The sequence below is a fragment of the Rhinolophus sinicus genome, chromosome 5 (genome assembly GCF_057876585.1).
Source record: "Rhinolophus sinicus isolate RSI-liver-muscle chromosome 5, RSI-T2T, whole genome shotgun sequence".
Classification (NCBI taxonomy): domain Eukaryota; kingdom Metazoa; phylum Chordata; class Mammalia; order Chiroptera; family Rhinolophidae; genus Rhinolophus; species Rhinolophus sinicus.
In genome coordinates this window covers 11,461,508-11,487,778 of record NC_142505.1, presented here as the reverse complement: position 1 = coordinate 11,487,778, position 26,271 = coordinate 11,461,508, and the positions used below count along the sequence as shown (strand labels likewise).

Here is a 26,271-nt window from a genome sequence, read left to right as displayed (position 1 = left end):
TTTATATAGTTCTCCATACAAACCTACCCAGGAGACACCTGACGAAGTGAAAAAATATGGGAGAAAAACATGCGCATGAATATAACTTCACATGTATTTACATTTTTTAATGTTTTCTAATTTTAAGGTTCCGTTTTATGTAAGGATATGTGAGAATATAGACAGACATTGAAAACCCACCTGAGTTAGATTTCAGTACATTCTTTTTCAAATTAACAATTTAAATAATCCAAAGAAAAGAATTTTTGCCTATAATATATACTACTATCTTGAACAGGATGTGTTAAGTCATGCAGCAGGAAGAACCCTATATTCCCACTGGCTTAACAAAGGTTTATTTGTTACACAAACTAAATGTCCCCCACAGGTAGAGGGCTCTGATCCTCAGTCACTGAAAGCCCCAGGCTGAGAATGGGCTCCTTCTCAACACATGCATCCTATCACCAACGCAGAGGGAACGCATGCAGCAAACTGCGCACTGGTTCGTCACGTCCCCACTTCAAAGGGATTCACACCCCTTCTGCTCACACTTGGCTGGCCGTGGCCAGGGGGACGACACAATCCGACCAGGGATGCAGAAGGACAGCAGGAAATATTTAGTGAACATGTGTATAATGTGTCCCACATGTACTTTAGACACAGTTTAGGATTGCATAGAAATACCAAATTCCAGAGCTAGAAAGTCCCCTATTTACTGATGAGAGAAACCGAAGCTTAGGGAGGTACCCTAACGTCCCTGGGGTCACACAGCTGGGCAGGTACAGAGCACCCACCAAAACCCAGGGTTCTCGTCTCTCCCTGGCGCATCTCTTTCCGCTCCACCTAAAAACCCCTCATCTCCCAAAGAAAATGTTCTTTCCATGAAGTAATAACCAATCACTTGGAAAATAAAATCCCACTGAGGTAAACCTTCCAGCAAACGGTCTCACGGGGCCCATTACAGCCAGATCAGCAGCCTCGTGTGTCCTGATGCACAATTGTAACGTCTCCTACGAGACATTTTTGCTGTGCTATCACATTTCATACCCACACTCACTCATTTAACACTGTGAGTAGCCTATTTGTCTACACATGGCTAGATGCTGAGGAAACAAAGACCCCCAGGATGCCCAGGCACCCTGCCCAACAATTAACCGGTGCTTCCTTGATATTTATTGAATGTGAATTTCATGTCTGTCTGTCTTCCCTGACTAGAAATGTAAGTTCGGTGAGGTCAGGGATTTTTGCCTGTTTGTTCACATCCATATTCCCAGTACTTACTGTGTTTCCCCAAAAATAAGACCTAGCAGGACAATCAGCTCTAACGCATCTTTTGGAGCAAAAATTAATATAAGACCCAGTATTATATTATATTATATTATACCTGGTCTTATATTATATAAGAACCGGTCTTCTATTATAGTAAAATAAGACCGGGTCTTATATTAATTTTTGCTCCAAAAGACGCATTAGAGCTGATTGTCCAGCTAGGTCATATTTTTGGCAAAACACAGAACGTGCCAAAATTTCTGTTGAATAAATAAGTGTTAAATTAATAAATACTATACATTCAGTAATGAGCAAATGACTATGAAGTCCCTACCTTCACAAGCAAATGGGAAGACAATCACAGAAAAGTAATGATTGCACGGCAAATTCAATGACAGAGCTTTGCACAGAATACTGTAACAGTAATAGAAGAACCAACACTTAGGCACTCAGTCCAATAAAAGCCTGCCAACCCAAGGGACAAAAATGGTTCCCTCCAGACAGCTAATCCCGGGAAACAAGAGAAGGGGAAGCACACTCCAAGAAAAGAGAACAGAAAGAACGCGGGCGAGCTGGACACGCTCAGGAAACTGTAAACATGGCTGCATAACACAGGAGCCGGGGATGGTAGGAGAACCATGTTAGTCTGGATCCTCTGAAAAGCAGACACCAAGACAGGATTAACCATGCAAGGATTTTATGACAGGAAACATGTGTGAGAAAAGGAGGTGAGCTGGTCAAACCACAGTGCACACTGGACCCTGAGGGAAGAGAGAGGGAAGGAAGGTGGAGTGGGTATATCCTAGATTTCTATGCGGCATAAGAAAGGGCTCTCGACTTTTTCTGTCTGACTTATTTCGCTTAGCATAACAATCTCAAGATGCACCCATGTTGTCGCAAATGGCACTATTTCATCTTTTTTATGGCAGAATAGTATTCCATTGTGTATATATACCACAACCTCTTTATCCCATCATCTGTCAAAGGACACACGCACACAAAAAAGAAAAAAGAAAAAAAGAAAGGTCATTGAGAATTCCCAAACCAACGTCGGTCATCAGCGTCTCCCAGGAATGGGCCTTAGTATTCATGCCATGCTCGGTTGTCAGCTGGGTGCAGCCCGTGGGACATACTCATACGTCCTCAGAGCAAAAGCAGCAATTTTCTCAAGGAGCTGCGGTCCTTGGTTAATTATGTTCCATGTAGTTGAAGAACAGCAAGGTACCTTCTCATGGCCACCACAAGACCAGAGAGGCAATTGGGGACCAGATCTGGAAACTTGAACTCTAAGCTGCAAGCCAGGGGATTCTAAACTTGAAATTCATTTCATAAATCAGCCCAGATGTCCAGCTTCTCTCAGTCAATGAACAAGACTGAACTGAGGGCCAGAACCGAGCCCAGTTTCACATAACCTCCACCACTCCCACAGGCACTTCATTTGTTTACATAACTTTCCTGTCCCTGGAGGCTGGGCCTCATGATCCAGTCCAACTCCCTAACTTTACCCAAGAGGAAATTAAGAGTCCTAGAGCTACGTGACATTACTCTCGAGGCTACACATAAGCAAAGGCAGGACTAGAACTCAGGTGTCCTTAGGAAAAACTCTGCAATATTACCTTCATTCAGCCCACCCAGTTTTTCTCTTTTTGGTTCATCAGTATCTCAGGCTGACACCAAGGTTAACAGATCCTTTATGGCTATAAAGCATCTCCTAGATACCAGTCGTCAATCCTACCACAACACCCAGCCACTGGCAGATGTCAAAAGGCAAGGCATTTATTTTGAGCACCTGTTCATCGCCGCACTTAGACCGTAAGTTCTCAAAGGCTCCAGAGACACAGGAGTGGTTTTACTTTTTACTCTTATCTTATGCCACAGGGATGTGAAAGTGAGTGGCCTATCACATGGGTGATTCCCCGATGGTCAGAGCTGAGGGTTATAATAGAGGTCCTCCCTCCTTGGTCAAAGAGGCTAACCTGCCCCATCATGGGGACTATTCTTAGATTAAGCTCAGAAGGAACTGAACGCACTGCTAGAGAGTCTGGCCTATTCCTCCATAACACGGCCCTCTTCCCCTTACTAAAGGGGAATACTTCAAAGATGCATTCCTGAAACACACCACCTTCCTGGTTTTCTAAAACCATAAATGATAATTCAGAACTTAATATTCTACTAACATAGCTCACAATATTCATTTTCACAGAATATCAGTCATCCTATGAAATGATATTTGGGGACATTAAAAGCCTTCATCTTGGGCATGAAGCTTTATCGCATGCAGGACTGGCCCTGATAGTGACATTTCCTTTGGTCATACTCATGGGGCCTGTGGTTAACTGTTGCTCCCCACCCCTGTCCTTCATACCGCTCGTCCTAGACGACATGATGACCAAGCCTCAGGATGCCACCCTGTCTCACAGCGCCCTTCCCTGAACAGTGAGTAGACAAGAGCTTTGGTCTAGTCTCAAGTACCTGCACAGGAAACTTGAGGACGAAAGATCTTTCCCCCTCCTCTCAAAAATTCTGGGATAAGAAATATCACTTCACCATCTCCCCTCAAGCACAGCAATTCTAACACCCCGGCCCTCTCACACTGTCATACCAACCTCCCAAGAATGCACTCCTAAATTCTTCCTTAATAGAAGAATATCAAATACTCAACAATGCTGAACAGTATCTAGTAAGTGACTGGTGTGTGCCAGGCACTGTTCTAAGTGCTGACAGTACAGCAGGAAGCAAGACAAACCCCACTCCTTATGTTCTAATGGGTGGTCAGGGACATATAAAGCTAAGGGTAAGGTATTTCTTTGTTAGAGGTTCCCCATGCCTTATACAGTATCGGACCCACACGGAAAACTTTAGGCCATGGACAAAGCCATCCCTATAGCCAGAGTTCTCCATTATTATTTTCAACACATTATTTGACTGGCAAAATGAAAAGTCAATATTATTCCCTAAACAGGTGACTTGGGTGTCCCACGTCTCCAGTTACGATCGTTAAACTTTCCACGTACCTTTGACTCTACTTTTCATGTTTTTCTTCAGTACATTTTCCCCACTATCACCTCCTCCTTCTTCTGCTACCACCAAAGCAAAGAACTCTTCCAAATTTTCACCTTCCACTTTTGCCAGGCAAAAATTATTAAACTTCAATGTGCCAGGCCCTTCCAAGAGTATCTATAAAGATTTAAAAATAAACGTGTTCAGAAAACACTTCAATTTGCCCCTCCATCAATACCTCTTATAACCTCACTAACGAACTCTGACCACTGGCTTTCTTGCTTCATCACAACGCAGAAAATTAAATGCTTACTACTTTTTTGAAAAGTTAAAGAAAAATAAGCCCAACATTTTAATAATAATAGAGTCAAATATCAAATTATCCAATCTCGGATATGCAGAATGAACACATCATATAACCACAGAGGGAAACCCAGGCTTTGGAGAAAGAACAATATATATGGGACAATCTATACTCACCAATCCTCAGTGATAGCTGAAGAAGGATTTGAAAACCCACCTGCCAAAGGTGTTGTTTATATAATATATGGTTAAAAGTAGGGTTTTGAAGTTAAAGATCTGAATTTGAGCCCTAGGTCCACCACCTGCAGGAAGCCTGACCTGGAGAATTCACCTAACCTTTCTTAGTCTGTCACTTCACCTATAAAATGGGGAAAATTATACTTAACTCTTCACATTGTTGTGAAGCTTAATTGAGGTTATATGTGCAAAGTAATTTTAATTGTGACAGGCATGTGATAAGTACTCAAGTCTGCTAATATAATCTGTGATCAGAAGTCATCTGTTGATTGCTAACACCATGCCAGGAATCAGTAATCTATTTTATTGTTTCCTCCAGAGTCATTAAAAATACTGCTGGGAAGTTGCGATGAGTCAGGTGGCTTTTGTTTTTAAAAGCAATTCAAAGTTTGCCTTTACTGTCTAGTTGCAAGCACTAAGGATGTCTACTACAAGACTACAGGGCCTTTTCAACATTTTTGAGCACCAGAATCCCCTGGAAGACTTAAGAAAAACTACAAGTTCCTACCCCTAGAGCTTGTGATTCAACAGGTCTGGGGTGGGTCCAAGAACCTGCCTTTCCAATGCGACTGGTCCAGGGAGCACACTTTGAGAACCAGTGGGAAGGGTCAGCAATTGTTTTTTTGTAAGTAAATATTTTCGACTTTGGAAGCCATAAGGTCTTTGTCCCAACTGCTCAACTCGGCTGCCACCAACAATATATAAACAAAAGGGTGTGCTTATGTTCCAGTAAAACTTCATTTCCAGAAACGGGCATCTTGCCCAAATTCTGCCAACCCCAGCTCTAGAATAAAGGTTACATTGCAAATCAGCCTTAGTTTCCTAGATTATGAACAGCTGATACTGGACCTCATTAAATAACTCCCACACAGGGGTTGGCACGCTTCAGCCTCTGGGCCAAATCCCAGCCATTACCTATTTTGGTATAGGCATAAGCTAACAGTGGTTTTCACATTTCTAAATGTTTGAAAAAAAAACAAAATAAGATAATATTTATTGACATGTGAAAATTATATGAAATTCAAATTTGTGTCCATAAAGATTTACTGAAACAAAGCCATGCCCATGTATTTACATATTGTCCATAGCTGCTTTCAGGCCTGTTAACCACAGTTAATTGGTTGTAGACTGGAGGCAAGTTTATGACTATCACAAATAAGAACTTCTGTTCATTACACAGAGTTTTTTTTTTTTTTTTTTTTAGGTTTAATTATGTTCTCATACAGATGGGTTACAATAATGTTTAACAAGGAAATATCCAACTTTTCATTCCACTGTCTGCACATTCACAAAGAAAAAGTAGCAACTCAGACCAGTAATATGTACAATCCCTGAGAATGTATACTTATAAAGATAATAACAGATGCCACTGAGGACAGCACACTATGTACCAGAAAGTGTCCCAGAAATTTCACCTAAATATAATATGGAAGGCTTACAATCACCCCAAAATATCTATCTCCATATCAGAGATGAGAAAATTAAGGCAGAGAGAGAAAGGGTGACTTGTCCAGGGCACACGGCTTCTCAATGTCAGCACCAACTGTGACCCAGAAACCAAGCAGGTTCCATGACGCTACACAGGAAGCATATTTAGTCATGGATAATTCATTTTATCCAAAAAAAAAGAAATAATATCAGGAATTCCATAATATCAGGAATCATACATACATAGCCAAGAACGCCATTATCAAACTAAAATAATGGCTCGGAATTTCATACCCTGAGAGCCAAGAGTCTTATTTTATAGATGTATTGACCTCATCATGACCTCGGCAGAAATAGTAAATACTCAGAGCTCTGGAAAGAGGGGAGACTTTGTATTCTGTACGTACTTCAATAAGTAGCTATTTAGGTACCTAAAATATAGTATTATATGGTTCCTATAATTTAAAAAAATGTTAACTTAAAATTTCAAGATGTTTTATATCTAAAAATATATATAAAAATAAAAAGACCTTGGAGAAAGCACTATAAATTAAGACACAAGGGGTTAGGAAATCAAAACTTCATGAATTACCTTCCCAGGAGAAATGTCACAAAAAAGAATGCCAAGCTGATGAAGGTGATGTAATCCAGTAATCAGGTCAATTCCAAATTCTCTCACAACATCTTCTGGGAGGTTTTTATCTTGGGCTATAACTGTTTCTAAGGAACCACCTGCAAGTGGATTAAAATTTGAACCCAGCAACATTACACAGTGCCTCTGGGAGGTTCCGACTGGCAGATACTGAGCATTAAAAAATGATCAAATCAGTACACCTAGACAGCCTAACAGGGGAAACACATGCGAATAAACACAGTGGACAGGCACCCTGTAGGAAATCTGTGTCCATGCCCTAGGGCCTGCTCAGGGAGCACAGACAGCTTGGTCTGGAAGACCCATCAATAAGCCAGCAGGTGGGATGAGGGGAGAATGACACCATGCTGTGATTTCTCACTCCAGATCCCTCGGGAAATGAACAGCTGCAAAAATTTGTGGCAAACACAAACCAAAACAGTACACTTAAATCACATTATGCAAAGTATAGTCACATTTATTCCTGTGCAAAGTTCAGTCACATTCTGCAAAGTGTTGATTGGCAAAAAAAGATGGCTCCTTTCCTTAACGGTTAGGACATCACAGCCCCTACTGAAATAATGGGCCACGGCAGACATACAGAGAAATTCTATTCCTATACCTTTCCAAGGTCCCAGTCACGTCTCTACCATCTAAGTACCAGAAACAAATTTTTTTAAAAGGGTCAAGATTACAACTCAAGATTACAAAGTTCAGAAAACGTGAAGTCTTAGCTGGCATCTGAAAGTTCATTCAGGATTACTGTGATAAAGGTAGGAGATATTTGGGGGTTTGTTTTGGTGGGTGAGGAACCATTCTAAACATCGGCATAAAATTATGCTGTTACACTGGTCAGGGGTCAAAAACAACACCTGAGGCAAAAAGTAATACAGAGAAAGTCCCCTGATCACCTCAAAAGTATGTACATCTATTGAAGTACATAATTAAAGCACAGCACCCTCCTACTGATTTTGAAAAATGAAATGAAAAAGTATTATTCCAAATAACCTTTTATGATTCAACTGTATAAATGATTATTCCAAGTAACCTCTTTTGTAATTCAGTTGTATAAATTCTAAGTGCCAGCATAATAGGTAAGACTCATAAAGCTAGACATAATTACAACATACCTTTAAATTTATTTTTCAATTATAGTTGACATTCAGTATTATTTTATATTACTTTCATGTGTACAGCATAGTGGTTAGACATTTACATAACTTACAAAGTGATCCCTCCATAAATCTAGTACCCACCTGGCACTATACACAGTTACTATATTATTATTGACTGTATTCCCTATGCTGTACTTTACATCCCCATGACTATTTTGTAACTGCCACTTTGCAATTACATATCTTAATATTTCATGATCCTTTATGTACTCAATGTACAAACAGAAGTACACTCACTGTGGTACTTGTTACATTTTTTCCCCTGAAGACACTGAAACAAAAGCCCAGATAATATCTGTTTTTAGTCACCTCTCTCGCTGTATATAGTCCTAGAAAGTTGTACCAAGCAAGAGCTATAACATGTTATCTCTAATTGTTCCAAGGTGGTGGCATTTGTTGGTTCATCCTTGTACTTTTCCATATTGCTTAAGTTTTTATAAAGAGCAAATATCGTGCTCATAAAAATAAAAAGACAATCATTTTATAAACTTATAATCTAATTAATAGCTGGGTGGCCCAAAATACTTTGTTTTTATTGAACAGAAAAACTTTTTTGATAAATTACCACTAAGAAATATTTCTAAATTTTGATGTGGGTGGTTTAGTAATATTTTATACCAAAGTAAAGTAAACCCCAAATTGAATTTTACGTAAGTCTTCCTCTTACAAAACATCTTTGCTCTTTACCCTTCCCTTATAGCCATCAAGCAGATTTTCAAGTTAACAGTCACCAGTATCAACAGTATTTATAGTTTCAAGAGAAGAAAGGAAAATAAAAAAACCTACATCCTATGTTTTATCAAAACCACATAGGTTGCTTACCTGTGCAGAGTTCCACTACTAGCCAGAGATGATTGCTGGTTTCATACCATTCATGAAAAGTTACAATATTCTTGTGTTTAATTTCATGGGTGAGACGGACCTATGAAAACACACAGCATTCACACTGAAAAAAACAAGTTCTTAAAATCCTCACATCTATTGAAAAAAAATCGAAATACTCAATAATGAAATGGATAAGAAAACAGTGGAATTCATTTGGTGGAATTCTACATGCACATCAAAATGATGGTTATGAAGGCTGGTCACATGGAAAAACGCTAATTTAGCATACAATCTTAAAAATGATTTTTAAAAAACTGTGCTACACGGTTTTGTGTATTTGTGTAATTATAACATTGCAAAAGAAATATTCATAGGAAAATGGCCAGAAGGTATACATCAAAATAGTTGTTGTTATGAGCAGAATTACTGCTGTTAATTTTAATTATTTCTATTTCTCTGTTTTTATTTTCTATATTAAGTTCACACTACTTTTAAAATCAGGATAAAAGAAATAGTTATAAAGGAAAAAAACCTTTACTAAGAAAACAATTTAAATGCTCAATAATAATAATTAAATAAGTTGTATATCAACTTGCAAAACATTAAGCCAACATTAAAATGTTTATTTTATAGCAATATGGAAAAATGAGTGCTATAATGTTAAGTGAAAAAGGCAAGAAACAACATTTTATATCATAATTAGCAAATTATTTTTCTTAATTCACAGGAAAAAAAGACTACAAGAAATAAACCAAAACAGAACAGTGATTGTCTTGAGGTAATAGAAAAATGTTGTTTTTCTTCTATCCATTTTTCTATATTGTCCAAATTTTCAATAATGATGACACAGTACTTTTAAAATTCTTAAAAGAACTCTCAAATGATTCTACAATGTTCGTCTTAAAAACACTCTTAGTGAATCCTATTACCAATGCACCCAGATTATTAAAAGAGGAATCATTACAATTAATACGTTGATCTTAAAAAATACATTTCCATTAGATCATAAAACTACTAATGCACCAAAAGCAAAAGTGAATTCAAAACTCAATAATTAAGATGCAAAAGCCTGTCCATTATGTAGAGTCAGTGAGCAAACTGGCTTGCCGAACGCGCCACGTGGTCTGCTCATCTGATGAATGATTAAACTGATTGAAAAAAAAAAAAAAAATACTATGTTACTTCAGGGATTTTTGCTTCATCCCTTCAAAATCCTATTCAGCATGGGAACTAAAACCACAAAACGTGTGCATTATTAGCAAACCATCAAAACCAAGAATTGCTGACAACTACCAAAGCACACCAGAGTACTTGTTTTCTGATTATCTTAAAAAAAAAAAAAAAAAAAGAAAAGAAACAGAAAGAAAAAAAAAAAACACATACAAATTTTACTGTCACTCAACACCGACTAATGGACCCTTAACTTGTAGAAACACAGACCTATTTTTAAAATGGAATAGGGGACACTCAGGGAACCAATGGGCTCATCAGATCTGTAACACAAATAAAGAACAAGGAATCCACATAACTTAGAACACAGATGAGGAGAAAACCAAAAATCTGAGTGATCAAGAGAGAATCTGAGGAGCACCTTGTAATATTTCCCCAATAATAATGCCATTAGAGGGTGGGGGGGACATTTGGTGAGCATGTTTAAACAGATACCACTGGTTCAGGCAGGGGAAGGGATGCAAAAATAAAGGGGGCACGGAAATTCCAACAGAAGTCAGGCCACAGCGCACGGTCCCAACGCTCCCCATCACTCACATGCGCCAGGTACCTACTCCTCCGACGCTGAGCCACCTCAGCTCCCTCAATCTCGCCCCGACCCCACCTCAACCACCCACCTGGGACCTGCGCTGTCAGCTACAGGAGCCACTAACCACAAAGGGCTACAGTGCACTTGAGAAGTGGCTAGTCTGAACCGAGATGGGCGCTAGTGTAAAATGCACACCGGATGCTGAACACTTAATGCTAAAAAAAGAATGAGAAATATCTCAATAATTTTTATATTGACTGTATGCTGAAATAACACTATATATATATATATATATATATATATATATATATATATATATATATATATGATTAAATAAAATACATTAACAAAAAGAATTTCACCCCCTTCTTTTTTTCAATGTAGCTACTGTAAACTTTAAAATTAGATTTGGAGCCCTCATTATATTTCAACTGGACAACATTGCTAGATTCTTACTAACAACTCTTCTCTCCAAAATCTCTTTCACACATGCCGGTCCGTGCCCCCCACTCGCTCCCTTTCCAGCTCACTCACTCGCGTTCTGGGTCTGGTTCAATCCCACCCCCCACCCACTGCACATACCCAGGCAGCTGAAGCAGACACAAACCACGCTGACTGACCCTCCTGCAACGTATGATCCCTAATCTCAAACGGCCCCCCGTGACTGACTGTTCCCATTTCTTTCCTAGGACACCGCCTCCCCTTCCCTGACCTCCTCATTGATGACTTACCTTCTCATTTCAGAGAAAACCGGATCAAGAGAGACATTCCTCGTGTTCCCAGCATCAAATCAACCAACTCATCTGCATCCCATATCCCTGTCTTCCCTCAACTATCCACACTCCCTTTGAAAGCCAACGCCTCCTCCCTCCTTCTAGAATGGCTATTTTCAAGAAAACAAAACTGGAAAATAACAAGTGTTGGTGAGTATGTGGAGAAATGGGATCCCTATTCACTGTTGGTGGAAATGTAAAATGATACAGCCTCTGCGGAAAACAGTATGCTGGTTCCTCAAAAAATTAAACTGAATTACCTCAGGATCCAGCAACTCCATTTCTGGGTATATAGCGAAAGGATTGAAAGCAGAGTCTCAAAGAAACACATGCACACTCGTGTTCATAGCAGCATTATTCACAATAGACAGAATGTGGAGGCAACTCACGTGCACACAGACAGGTGAACGGATAAGCAAATTGTGTTATAATGGAATATTATTCAGCCTTAAAAAGAAATTCTGACACATGCTACAATATGGATGAGCCTTGAGGACATTATGTGAAGTGAAATAAGTCAATCACAAAAAGACAAATCCTGTATGATTCTATTTATACGATGTACCTTTCAGAGACAGAAAGTAGAATGGCAGTTGCCAGGAGCTGAGGGAAGATGAAATGGGGAATTATTGTTTAATGTGTATAGTGAGTGTTTCAGTTTTGCCAGATGAAAAGAGTTCTGGCCGATTCAGCAGTCAGACTTATAAATTTCAGTATTTACCCAATGGGGTTGAAAACTTATATCCACACAACCTGCACATAGATGTTTGTAACAGCTTTATCCAAAACTGAAAACAATCGAGATGCCCTTCAATAGGTGAACAAATAAGCTAAGGAATATTCAGTGATAAAAAGAAATGAGCTACAAACCAGAAAGAGCCACAGAGGAGCCTTAAATGCACGTTGCTAAGGGAAAGAGGCCAGTCTGAAAACGCTGCATTCTGTACGATTCCAACTGTATGACATTCTGGAAAAGGCAACACTGTGGAGACAGTGAAAAGATCAGAGGGTGCCAGATGATGGGAGGAACAGGAAAGCGTGACCGAGTAGAGCACAGCAGATTTGTAGGGCAGTGAAACTCTTCTGTATGATCCAATAATGGGTACATGTCGTTATACATTTGTCCAAACCCACAGAATGGACAACAAGAGTGAACCCTCATGTAAACTATGGACTTTGGGGGATAATGACGTGTCAGTGTGGATTCATCCGTTGTAACAAACGCACCACTATTGTAGGGCTACTGATAATGGGGAGGCAGGGCTGTGTGGGAGCAAGGGGTCTACGGGAAAACTCTACACCTTCCTCTTAATTTTACCGTGAATCTAAAACTTCTCTAAAAAAAAATTAACTCTTTAAAAACAGATTTCTGGAGATGGTGATATTTGCACAGCAATGTATTTAATATCACCGACCTGTACACTCAACGATGGTTAAGATGGTACATTTTGTGTTATGTGTATTTTACAATAATTTCTTTAAAAAGTTGAGGTGAGGGGAACGTTAGGTTTGGTCCAAGGAGCCTGAACTGACAGCTACTTCAAATCCAAGTCACTCTCACCAAAAGTTCTTCCTTTGGAACGCTTCATAGTCATATACTAAATTCAAAAGTAAGTGATCTAACATAGATTGTATCTCCCCTGACGATTACCAAAAAAACAAAACCCTACGTTGTCAATGACTTGGGTAGGTTCACTAGTCTTTCTTCAGGACTGGTGTCACTAACAAGACAGAAGGTCGCTCATTCCAGACCGACAGTGTGAGGTCACTGGCTTCTGTTTACAAGCAACTTATTCAACCTGATCATAACTCTGTCTTTCGTCGAAGGAGAGAAACACACTTGACTTACCCAGTTGGTTATTTCAGGCCTTTTACACTTATCAGTGCACAGAATAGCTACAAAATTGATTGTTCCTTTCCGTCTCCCTTTGTAGACAACGGTCTTGCTTCCTCTGCCAATCTCCTCATACAGAATGAAGTTTTCCATCTCCAGGCTAACTTCTCACACTGGATAAAGTGACAGCCTAACAGCATCTCCAGCTCCTAAATTGTAAACAAAAAGGACACACACAAATGCAGTATTTAATATTTAAATAAATCTAATAATTCTATAAATTCAGAACATTCACCAAGTATTGGACACCAGTGTCTTTCTTTTTACAGGATGAAAAAAAACTAAGGGAAAAATAAATAAAAGAAACAATTTACAAACCAATATTCAACTTCCTATTAAGAAGATAGTAACAAAAATAATGAAAATGACAGCTGTTTCCAACAAATGGAACGAAATCGGGAAATGAATGCAATTTCAGCCAATGTATCTTGATACCTTTCTCTCTTACAATAGAAAGCACATTGTGTCAACATCTGTATAATGAATGGGGCAATATATGCCCCACTAAACTTCAAATTATGAGAAGCAAAAGAGACAATGCATGTGACAATACTTTATAAACAAATATTGAAGGACAGTATTTCCATCTAATCCGCAGAGATTGTATGAGTCACAATTATTCAAAGTCAGAAACCAGCAAACTACAGGGTTCTAGGCCAAATTCAGCCTGTTGTCTGTTTTTGTAAATAAAGCTTAATTGGAACATAGCCACATTCAATTCATTTATATATTGTTTAAGGCTGCTTTCAGGCTACAATGGCAGAGTTGAGTAGTTGTGATCAGAGACCCTATGGCCTGCTCACGCACTATAAAATATTTACTATCTGGCCCTTTACAGGAAAAGTTTGCTAACTCCTGTTTTAAATTAGGTTTTTGTTTTTTAACCCACCACTTCATCATCTATGATATAAGCAATTAAAAGAGTTCATTTTCTTGGCCAACAAAATCCTCTAATTTGCATAAGTGAATAAGGATTTGATGTACTCTTTTATCAGACAAGATTTTTTTTTAGAATTGAAGTAAAATAGTAAATTCAGTATCTTAACATATTCACAACAATATAATCAAAGTATTTATTCAACTAAAAATATCTTTTAAATTGGCATCTCTTTGGGAGGACTATACATGACAGACTATAGAAAATGTCCCAGAAATTATCCAGGCAGTAAGGTAATCCTCCTTAAAAACACCTTGTGTTTAAGTCAGAGCCCATAACAAAATCGCTTAGAAACAGAGAATGTAAAAGAGCAATAAGTTAGTGGGGGGCAGAAGAAATTGGACTGGAATTAAATAATGCTGACAGTTGTACAACTTTGTGAATACACTAAAAATCACTCAATTATACATTTTAAAAGGGTCAATTTTATAGTACATGAGTTTTATCTCAATGTTTTATTGAGATGTAATTGATATGTAACATGGTATATGTTCAAAGTGTCGATTTGATACATTTATATATTGTAATATGATTACCACCATAGCATTAGTTAATATTATTCTCACATCACATAATTATCATTCCTTTTTTATGGTGAGAACATTTAAGATCTAGTTTCGTAGTGACTTTGAAGTATATAATACATTCTTGCTGACTCTAATCATTATGATGTACATTAGATTTTATTCATCTTCAGTTGTATGCCACACAAAAACAGGCAGAGAGCCAGATCTGGCCAGTAGGCAGTGGTTTACTGACTCATCGCATTATAGGGAATCAGTAATCTAAGAATCTAGAAATAATGAATTCTATGATTCCATCTTCCAATAAAATTAAAACTTACTGTAAAATGGGGGGAAATTCTACTATAAAAATGTACACGCTAGTAATTACATTTAGTTATTTGTGTTATAAAGTAATTACAGTTAGTTATTTGGATTATAATCCCGGTATGTATCAAGATCAAATTAGAAGAAATTGGACTACTGACAGTGACATTTTTTTTTAGTTCTAACTAGAAAAGATATAGGAGAATACTGAATTTAAACCAATGGAAACCAAAAAAGGACACAGTATCTATTTCTTTTAATGAACAGTTTTAACTAAGTTCCTTTTACATTTCTCTGTTCCCTAAAACCCATTCATTAAAAAGAAATCAATCCTGACTCCTCCTGACCCACCAAAATACAGCCTAAACAGGAATAATTATGTGGCAAGAGGTCAACAATACACAATATGTAATATAACCAAAATAAGATTAAATCAATAATGTTAAAATAGAGAAGTTATTAAACCAGAAAAAAAAGAGACTGTCAAGCAGGGTCTCAGCTCCCGCTCCCCGCATAAGAACTCAAGATATGGCGGGGCCAAAAAGGAACACCCACGGAGCCATGGATGGGGGGTTCATACCACTATAGTCTCGCTGGCCGCTGGACTGGAGATACCAGCAGGCTCCACATGATGTGCAACCTGCCGTCCACTTCTCTCTGCCAACCAACCAACCAAACCCCTCACGTAGCCACGGCAGTTATATTAGTGGCTAATGGCTAACCGGTAACAGCTGATGGCCATCTACTACCCGAGCCAGCACCTTTCCACGTGAGGTCGAGAGCCTGGAAACTGCTCTCTGGGACTCTGTTCCCACAGAGACCTTAGTTAAATGTTCACAAATTGACTACATAAGGATACATCAGGATAAGATGCTGAAATTAAGTTTTTATGTAAAATGAATAACTATTCCTAGAAAACAAGGTGATCTTCTAAGTTATCTTTCAAATTTGAAATTCCATGACTTTAATTAAGATTCTTTCTGACTCAATCCACAGACATGCCTCACCTTAGACTTCCCTATATGAATTTTTAAAACTTTGTAAAATAAACTTGTAAATTGTAAAATAAAATACAAATACAGAAAAACCCACAAAAATAAATGTATAGTTTAATGAATTATCATAAGAGGGACACGTTGTGTGGGGGCAGAGCCCCAGAAAGTAGTTTCCAGGCTCTCGGCCTCACATAGAAAGGTGCTGGCTCAGGTAGTAAATGGCCATCAACTGTGATTCAATGGCCGTCAGCTGTGGCTAGTTGGCCGTCAGCTGTAACCAGTGAGCCATTGGCCACTAATATAACTGCTGTGGCTAGGCTAGCAGAGAAAGAGAAAAATGGGGGCTAGCAAGAAGATGGTGGCTGAGCTGGCAAGAGCGGATTGCAGAAAGGCGGATGCCGCCAGCGAGAATATAGTGGTATGACTCCCCTACCTATGGCTCCGTGGGTGTTCCTTTTTGGCCTCACCGTGTCCTGCGTTCTGGTGCAGGGAGCAGGAGCAGAGACCCCGCAGGCCGCCCCGAACGACAAATGGCGCAGCGAGCAGGGTCTCCCGCACGACACATTGTAATCACCACCCAGGTCAGGGATAGCACTTTGCCAGCCACCCCAGAAACCCCTCCATGAGCCTGTCGCAACCACAACTCCTCCTGCTCCCTAAAAGTAATCACTTTTCTGACTTTCATACTTATTACTTCCTTGCGTTTCCTCATAGTTTTCTCACCCAAGTGTGGGTATCCCCAGCCACAGTTCAGTCTTCTACATTTTCTAAAAGCGTGGTGCGTCTTTCAAATCTCTCAATCTACGAGTTCACCTGTATATATCATCGGAGACGCCAAAAGGCAGAGCAAATCGCACATATTCCTACAAGCAAATGAGGCAGTTAAGAGTCAGGGGGCAGGTGCTAACTTTCAACAAGCTCTGAAACAGACCCGTGGATGGGGGCACGCAAGTAAAAGCAGGAACTTTCCCCTCAATCATCCCCACTTGCCTATCACTCACTGCTTCGCGAGCAGGATCAGCAACACCTGGGAATTTGATACAACTGCAAATTCTCAGCCCCCAGCCCAAACCTAAGGAATCAGAAACGCTGGGCGTGGCCCCCAACAATCTGCGTTAACTCGCCCCCAGGATGCACGCCCCACTTTGCGAACCGCAGGCCCAGTCACCCTTTCACAACGACATCCAAGGAGCCAGGGCACTACGCTAAACACGCCACAGGGGCCCCTCCTGGCAGCACTTTACAACCCGAATAACAGCAGGCTTTGCGTGTGGTCTGACCTGGACGGTGCAGGCTGAGTCGCTACGTAACACCCCCGGCCAAGCAGCTCCTGGACAGCGCACTGCGGGCTGTCACCTCCTCCCTACGTCCAGCGACATCAGTCAGCGAAGCCAGCATTAGAACCCGAGGAGCGCCGCCGAGGTGTTAGGAGCTACAACGCCGACCTTGGGCATCCACAAAGCACATCTCCCGAACCCTGGAGCCCGAGCGCCTCGAATCCCCCCTGCACCCAGGTCCCCGAAGAGGTGTCCCTTGTGCCCTGAACCAAAGCCCCGAGAAAGTTGTGTAGGGTTTTTAGTTTAACGAGACCACAAAGCAGAGCCGTCAAGGAGGCGGAGAGGGGTGCGTGGGGCACAGAATCCACCGATTGAAGGAGGGCAGGAGAGGGAAAAAGAGTGAGTGGTCAGCGCCCCTCCGGGCCCGCAGTAGCTATAGCGCCGGCTGACAGAGACGTGAACCCGTATTCGTGCCCCCCAAACTGCCTCTGCCACTCACCTGTTGGCTGAGTGGGGAGAAGCAGCGGGTCCACTGGACCGCACCCCCAGGACGGGTCCAGTGGCCAAAGGCCGGGGGCAAAGAAGTGAAGCAAGGCAGGACGCGTAGAAGCAGCGTAAGGCCGTTCGGGTCCCGCGCCCCTCGGGGTTTGGATTCGCCCAGCCCGTCTCCAGGGCAGCACGTAGAACGCCGGAAGCAGCGCAGGGCGCTGACTGGCTAGACAGTTTCCGTTCCTATTGGTTGGGGCCTGGAAGTGAGGTTGCTAGGGCACCGCCCACAATTCAAACGGCCTCGCGCCCGACTTAGGACAAGTCTAAGGACCGTAGACCGGGGCAGGAGCTGCTGCGGGAAGGCAGGACTCATAGCGTCAGCGACGGGCCTTGCGAGTTCAGCTCCCCTCGGGATTTGGATTCGCCCACCCCGTCTCCAGGGCAGCACGCCGAACGCCGGAAGCAGCGCAGGGCGCTGACTGGCTGAGCAGTTTGGGTTCCTATTGGCTGGGGCCCGGAAGTAGGAGGCTGTGATGGACCGTTAGGCCACCCTCGCCGGGCTGGTTTGGGGTTTTCGGTGAATAGACGGAACCTACCTGAGTAGTAGTTGCGTAGCTGTGGACTCTGGAGTCCTGGGTCCTCGTCATTTCGTACTACCTTTCGTGTCCTTCCATCCTTTTTCTTTCTGATGCCCTCCGGAGCTCAGGTGGCCCTGGCAACATAGTCTGGATCACTAAGGGCTCAGGCCAGATTATCTTCCTCCTCGTACCTGAGAAAACAGACTAGGTCCCCTGATCTTGATTGATGGCTTGTGACTTTCAAAGCTTCAAGCCCTCAAATTCCAACCACCGACACGTTAGCACCACCTCCCATCTTCCTTCCATTCATATTAGAGCAGTGATACTCAAACTTCAGCATCAGAATTACCTAGAGTGCTTGTTAAAACGTTTCTGGGCTTTACCTACAAATCTTCTGATTCTGTAGATCTGTATGAGGCCCAAGTTTTTCCATTTCTCTCATCTGATCTACTAACATAAGGATGTTGCTGATCAGGGACCACGCTTTACAAACCTGTATGTGGAACAGCTGTGCCTCTGGTCTCAATTAAGACTCACTTTATTGTGATAACTTGCTTTATTGTGATGGTCTAGAACTCAACCTATAATATATCCAAGGTATGCCTATATTTAACGGCTTCGACATGGAAAAAAGTTTCCTCATAAATTACTCCCTAATTAAGGAAGACATAAAATGAAATAACTAGTTTAGTCCAAGTTTTTATAAATAGCCTAAGCATTAATGTCAGAAACAATTATCAAATCCCAGTGCTTCTTAGCCTAGGTTCCTTGGATGCCTCCAGGCAATACACGAACCTGCTAAGACCGTTAAAATTTTGTGTGCATGTGCATTTTTCTGGCTAGAGAGTCCATGGGTTTAATCAGGTACCAATGACCCAGAAAAGTTTAAGAACTTCTTCTATAGACAGTTTTAAGACAGCATCACAAAAGACAAGTGACCCACCTCAGCAGCCACCATTGGTCGGTCCAGAGGTTAAACCTGGATATTAGTTCCCTAAAAAAAAAAAAAAAAAAAAAAAAAAAAAAATCGAAAACCACAGTTGAGTGCTTTTTAGGTTCTTGAGCAGGATGGAGAGCTGAAACATGTTTTGAATGCTGCAATTCCTGAGCACTTTTAGAATCACCTTTGCCTTCCCCTCAATTTTAGATTTTCATTCTCTTAATTGATAAGAATGAATCTGACATGAAGAATACCAAATGCTGAGTTACGCCAACAACCTCTTCCTCTCAGAAATACTTTATGCTTCATCTGCCTTATCTCTAGATTGTCATAAAGAATCTATTCAGTCCCATAAAAAGTTCCTTCTTTGGGCAAAGCTGTGTTAGACATTGCGTAGGACAGAAAAAAATCATTTATTAGGTATTATCTTCAGTCAAAGAAGCATACAAAATTATAACAATAAAAATGCATGTAAACTTAGCAAAAACAATTTTTTTTAGGGAAAGGGAAAACAAATTAAGAAAATTCACTTGGATTTTGGAGAAACGTTAGAACAAAAAATGCGTATTATGAAGCCTCTGAAGGACCGACTGTAGGTGCTTTAGGGTTGGGCTCTAAAATGCATTTTATGTATTCTAGCTACTTTTAGAAAAAAAAGCAGAACCCTTAAATCTTCATAGGCTACAAAATAAAAGCAAACCATTTAGTCAGGAAAAGTCTATTCCTGAAGGAAATTCATTCCCTGAGTCTTCAGCATGTGCTGTAAAGAGCTGTGTCACTGTGAACACTGAAGAGTTCATAGGGTGATTCCTGCCCATGTTCCCTCCATATAAGCAGCCAGCATCATGCCATACCTGATTCAATAACACTGGCTCTGCAGGAATAGAGGTGTGTCAGGGTCAGCCCTCCTGGTCTGTTTATAGTCTGGGGAAGCTCTCAGAGTAGAGGATCAGCAGAGAAGTTTCCATAGACACTGCTACACTTAGGTCAGGGCTTTTAAAGGTAGAAGAGTTATAAGTCCAGGTTTATCCACCCTGATAAATACCTGCATTGCTCTTCCGTAAATCCAGTGAAATATGATGCCCCGTGCTGAAGGAGAAATTCACATACTCTTGAGACAACTGGGGAACCTAAGAAAGATGTTCCACTTCCTGAGAAGAGAGTCAAAACAGGACACTGGGGAAAGGCTATAACAGTCCTCATAAAATAATTTGGACTCACGATTCAAAATGAGGAACTGAACACGTGAATTGACCGCACAGCCTCCAAACCCTCACCCAAGTCACTGAATCAAGATTAAAACCCTAACAGCACATAAGAACAAGGAAGGGAACCATCCTGAAATGGAAAGTCTGAGACATTTCTGCAACACAGAAAACAATTGGCTGCAGATAAGCAGAGGATCCATAGCAGAATTAACCCCCAACTCAGCCACTAATATGTGAGTCCTGGGTCCTTTAATCCTCACCTTGGTAACGGAGGAAAGGAATTCCACCTCCACAGCCAACTGACCTCACCACCCTAGGCAGTGTCTCTCTTGCAGTGGCTTGGAAATGCTTTCTAAACCACATGAACAAAGGACCTGGAGTAGTGAAGAATAGAGAATGCCTTGTGAACCATCATTCCTGCAAAGAATGATGGCAGCAGCTAATCTAATCATCAGTGAAAAGATCGGAAGGTTCCTTTTCGGGAAAAGAGTCTTGCCCAAGACAAAATACTGACATCTGGCAGGAGGGGTAGGTCTCCCAATAAAAGGGCTATCTCACCACAAAATGAAGTTCACTAGTCAGTAAACCCTGAAATGTCCAGTAAACACTGAATGACCCTTTTAGTACCTTACTCTTGCATAGGAACACATGGCCAGAAATATTAAGATATGTGAGGAAAGACTAATATGAAAGAGGTTAAACTAAGCAAACCAAAAAAAGTAATTCAGAGGAAATAAAAACAACGCAGAAAACAGACTGAAACTTCCAGACTGATACTGAATATCTTTAGAGAGATGAAAAGGGTTACAGCATTCATAGTTTTGCATTTTGTTTTTTTATCTAAAATATTCAAGAGTTGGGGTGTTTTTTTGTTTTTGTTTTTTAATTAGAAACTGGATAGATTTTCTTTTCAGCCTCTATGTTATTTAATTTTAAGAATTTATTGAAATTTTCTTTGTGGGCTAATAAATGGTTAATATTCTTAAATGTTCCACAAGAGTTTGGTCAGAAAATTTTTGTTTGTTTGTTTGTTTTGGTTGGGTTCAAAATTCATATGCACATTTTCAAGCTTATTAACAGACATATTCAAATCTTCCAAATGCTCTTTCTATGTTGCTTTGTCCTGCTTGCTCTGCCAGTTCTTGAGAAAGATGTTATTAAGTTACTCATTATGGTTGTGGATTTGTCAATTAGTTGTTATTGGTTTAGTTCAAGGACTAAACAATAGAAAAATACTAACAAAATGATCCCAACAGTAGTAGAAGGAAAACATTACTACAGATGAGAACAGAAATGAAACAGAAGGGGGGAAATTACTAGTCAAGGGTATAAATTCTGAGGGGAGGAGATGGTTCCACGGTGCTCTTCCAAGTTGTAATTTCCCAAGAGAACAAGACACAGAGTCTGGCCATGGTGTCACAGGGTCTCCAGCTCTCCCTAAGATAAGAGTCTCCACTCTCAGGTTACCAGCTCAGTGAATGGGATCTCCTGGAGACAGACGCCGGAGTCTGGAAGCCTCAGGACTGCTGCGTGCCCATCGCTCAGCAGGGCCTGGGAGGGAGCAAGGTCCTTCTTCCAGCACCAGCTGGCTAGTGTGACAACACTGGAAGAGCCAGACGCCACCTCCCTGAGATGGGAGATTTTCAACTTGATATTACTAACTCATATCCCTTAAAATTTCTGGCCTCCTGGGATGTCTTTTTCCTTTACTACCAACATTAATCACTCTAGCATCCATCACAGATACTGTGGTAACTCCAGGATGATTCTATTTCCAGGGAAATCACATTGTTGGTCACTTCTTGCAACAAATGGAAACAACTAAAAAGTGAGTGTTGGACGTGGTGGCGGTGGTAAGGGTGTCAGAAAGCAAGCACTTTCACGTTGCTGTTGGGAGAACAACTTGGCAGTATCTACCAAAATGACAAATGCACGCCTCCATTGACCCAGGAAATCCACTTCTAAACACTTATCCAATAGCTATAGTCTTATACTTGTAAAATGACCTATGCTCAATAGCATTCATTACAGCCTTTTTTGTAATTTTTAAAAATTGGTAACAAGTGTCCATCAGCAGGAGACTGATTATAATAGAAATGAATCTTTCTCTTTGTATATTGATATGAAAATATCTCCAAGACCAATCATCGAGAGGAAAAAGCAAGGTGCATGACACTGAGTATAGTATACTACCATTTTTGGGAAAGGGAGGAAAAGAGAGGCAAGAATATAGAAAGGTATTTGCTTATATGTGCAAAGAATAGATCCAACATATCTTGAAGGAAGCACAAGAAACTGCTGACTTGATGGGGGGGGGGGGTGCAGAACTGGGTGTAACATACAGTTTGTACAGTTTGCATTTGGAACCACATAACTGTACTACCTATTTGACCTGTATATATAATGAATATATATTTAAATTATATACTATAGATGGATATGTAATATGTACACACATACATATATTTATATAGGTTGTATAAATTATATACATATAATTTAAATGGACAAAATGAAGTGTGGCATGTCTGTGTTCTGCAAGCCCCTGAGGCATCCTTCCCCCAGGTAACCATGGCCCAGCCTCCTCCCTGGGACTCTGCCTGTAGCTATATTGTCCCTTCTCACCTCTTCTACCCAGTCCAGAGCACACCCCACCCCACCCTCCTCCCTCCCCAGTCCCCCACCCCCGCCTTTCCTCCTTGTCTTCAGAGGAAATTATAAGTCCCATCTGTTATCTGATGGAGCACCGAACTCTATCCATTAATCACCTCCTCCTAGAGGGACCTAATCTAGTCTTTCATCATCAGCAAGGTCATTGAGGAATTTTTCTAAACACACGTGTCTCTCTCTCCTGATTCTTACCTTTAGCAATGCAAAGACTCTGCCGATTACTCAAATGCAGAGCTGTCTCTCACAACTCTCAGGCCAAATTATTAGGCCAGCCTCCCTAACCGTCCTAACAGAGGAAGGGAGAGACACGCTCTCCTCTCTCCTCATCTACAGTAAGAGCCAGTTTCCTTTCCTCCTTCCTGATTCGTAGTTAACACTGAAAGAAAAGAAAAAAAACATTCTTATACAGTACATCCATCTTGGCACGCATCTCTGATTTTCTTGTCTGAGGATAAATCCGTACGGGATAGGGTGGTATCAAAGGTTGAATATTGCCTCTGTGATTTCTTTTAAAAATTATTTTTAAGTTTTGAAAGGCTTTTCCCATGTAGAGATGAGATATTCACCCCTTTTCCTACTTTTATTGTTTCAGTTTTTTTGCTGGATTGTTTAGTCCATCTGAAATTTATTTTGGTGAACATTGGGAAATTAGGTTATAACTTTATTACTCCCCCCAGAATGATTAACCATTATCCCAGCACTAAAATGCCCCCTTTCCTCAAGAATTGGTGATGCATTGCAGACCAATTCTCTAACTGGCACACTAAGTCTGACTCTAGCTTATCAATTTTGCTCCATTGAGCTATTTCTTTTTTTAAGGAGGGCGCAGCTCACAGTGGCCCATGCGGCGACCGGCAACCTTGGTGTTCTCAGCACCAAGCTGTAACCACTGAACTAACCGGCCACCCCACCGTTGAGCTATTTTTGAATGAGTTGGAGTTAGTTCTTGATAATTTTATAATACAGAGGAAAGAAAATTTACCTGCAGAGAAGGAAGGGGCAGGGATGACAATGAAAACCTAAAAAGAGGGGAAATGGATACAACAAGGTGGTGTAGTGTGTATGACAGGGAGTCATTTACAGTCATTTTCCTGAAGCACTGGGCTGCCCTAATGACCTGGCTGTGGCTGGAGAGCATCAATTATGACAGAAAAAGTCTGACATCATGACGGGTCCGCAGCTATCTAGGAGCAGAATCAGAGGAATCTGATGTAACACCCATCCATTCATTCAGCAAATATATATGGAGGGCCTACTACATGTCAGGAACTACATTGGCTCCTGAGTCTAAAGCTGTGAACAAACAGACAGGATTCTGCCTCCTAGAGTCGACAGGGAGGAGGGAAATTTTGTCCCGGAAGTAGGATATGTAGTCGGGGGTTACGCACCTTGTTTTCTTTTGCTATTAACATAGGCCTTGTGGGTGATTGTGAATATTTGGTAGCCTAGAACATGCATCTGCTTCTTCTATTTGGGTTATTGCTCATTGTTGTCAGTTGAGTGGCCTAGAAATAGAACTTGAGAAGGGGACTCTTGTGTACGTGATCTACTGGGAAGTGCTCGCAGGAAGAGGGAAGTGAAGGAGACAGAACAGGGCACAGGAAAAGACAAGCAAGGATGTGGTCTAGCTGAAGACCAGATTTGGCCTGAACGCATTGGGAGCTCTGAACTATAAAGCGCAGCCCGGAGTGACCCCATCTGAAGCAAGGGTGTCGCTTTTGAATGCCTGTAGCAGTTCAAATATTGGCTGCAGGCTACTAAATACTAGCAGCCCCATTTCCAAGGCTGAGATTGCTACTGTTCAGGTACGAGTAAATTTCAGGAGGTAAAGACAACCTGGGTAAGAAATCAAGAGCATGTACTTGTGTTCATGTGAACCTTACACTAGTCTTAACCCCACTCCTAATGATAGCCCTGGGTGTGCTGTCATTAGCTCTAGCCCTGTGGCTCTCTTTGTCCTGAAGTTAACAAAAGCCCTAGGCCTAGCCCAAGCCATAACACTAAATCAGACTCTGTTGCAACCCTAGGCCTACCCCCAGCCCTATATCTAATCCCAGCCCCAATTGTAACCCTGACTTTAGTTGTATCCCAAATGTGACTCCAGCCCAGCTCTAGCCCTGACCCTAACCTTCTGTAATCCCAGCCTTAGTCCTAGCCCTATCCCTTCCCCTAACCCTAGTATGAATCCTTGTCCTATGATTCTCTTTATCCTTTCTTATTTTTTTTAGCCCAATTCACCAATCTTTTCATTATATTTGTGAGCTGCCCAGTATCTTTGTGATATATTCCTGTGTTGTTTAAATTAATCAAAGTCCATTTCTAATGCTTTCAGTTAAGAGCCCTGACAAATGTGGAAATTGGTACCAAAAGTAGATGCAGGCAAAAGACCTTCAAATTTTGGAGGAAACTTGGAGTGGCTATCAGATCTGCCTGGGAAGAAAGACAGTGAAATCTAGCTCATTTTACGACATGGGAATTTGGCAATCTGTAGCAGAATGTGGGAAAACAATGATTGAAATTGTTAGCTGTAGTCACATGGAATGGATACCCATTAGAAAAAAGGCTTTAGAGTAACAGTGATTGATATAGGACACACACACTCACACACACACACACACACACACACACACACACACACACACACTTTAAGATCCAAGAGATGAGATATCTTCCTCTAATAGGTCTGGACAGTATTAAGTTCCTAAATTCCTGTTTTGAGGCATGAAATAAAACCTAGGAAATACATATGGTGGTGATAAAAGAATCTCTTATTTTAAAGCTACAAGGCTTAAATAGAAAAACAAGTTTAATCCTATAGCTTGTACGTTACATCACTTAAATGTACAGTTTTGTCTGTTTTCTTAGTTGATTAACTGAAAACTGGACTCAACAGTTTCTTGTGTTGTGGCGCCAGAAGTTCTAAGATATAACGTAGACCAGAGTTGCTCACACTTTTTGGTCACAGGATGTCTTTGCACTCTTAAACATTATTGAAGACTCAAAGAGCTTTTGTTTATGTGTATTATAGCCATTGATCTTTATGGTATCAGCCATTCAAACTCAGAAATTCAACA

General features: G+C 40.8%; 1 protein-coding gene across 3 annotated transcripts in view; it reads right to left on the bottom strand.

Annotated features, from left to right (window-relative positions):
• The window catches only part of ULK4 (unc-51 like kinase 4), a 406,057-nt gene extending 388,058 nt beyond the window's left edge, over nt 1-17,999 (bottom strand). For 2 of the 3 annotated variants that reach the window (XR_016021270.1, XM_088798238.1), the window contains exons 1-5: nt 17,812-17,949; nt 13,229-13,422; nt 8,845-8,944; nt 6,809-6,948; nt 4,263-4,425 (exon numbers count right to left, since the gene is read on the bottom strand). Coding sequence is in view for 2 of the 3 variants with exons in the window: in XM_088798238.1 (XP_088654364.1) it covers nt 4,263-4,425; nt 6,809-6,948; nt 8,845-8,944; nt 13,229-13,366 (541 nt within the window). In the remaining variant the exon portion in view is untranslated. Of the gene's footprint in view, nt 1-4,262; nt 4,426-6,808; nt 6,949-8,844; nt 8,945-13,228; nt 13,423-17,811 lie in introns of all 3 variants that reach the window. The other variant, XM_088798237.1, reaches the window with a different exon arrangement.
• Nucleotides 18,000-26,271: the final 8,272 nt, after the last annotated feature.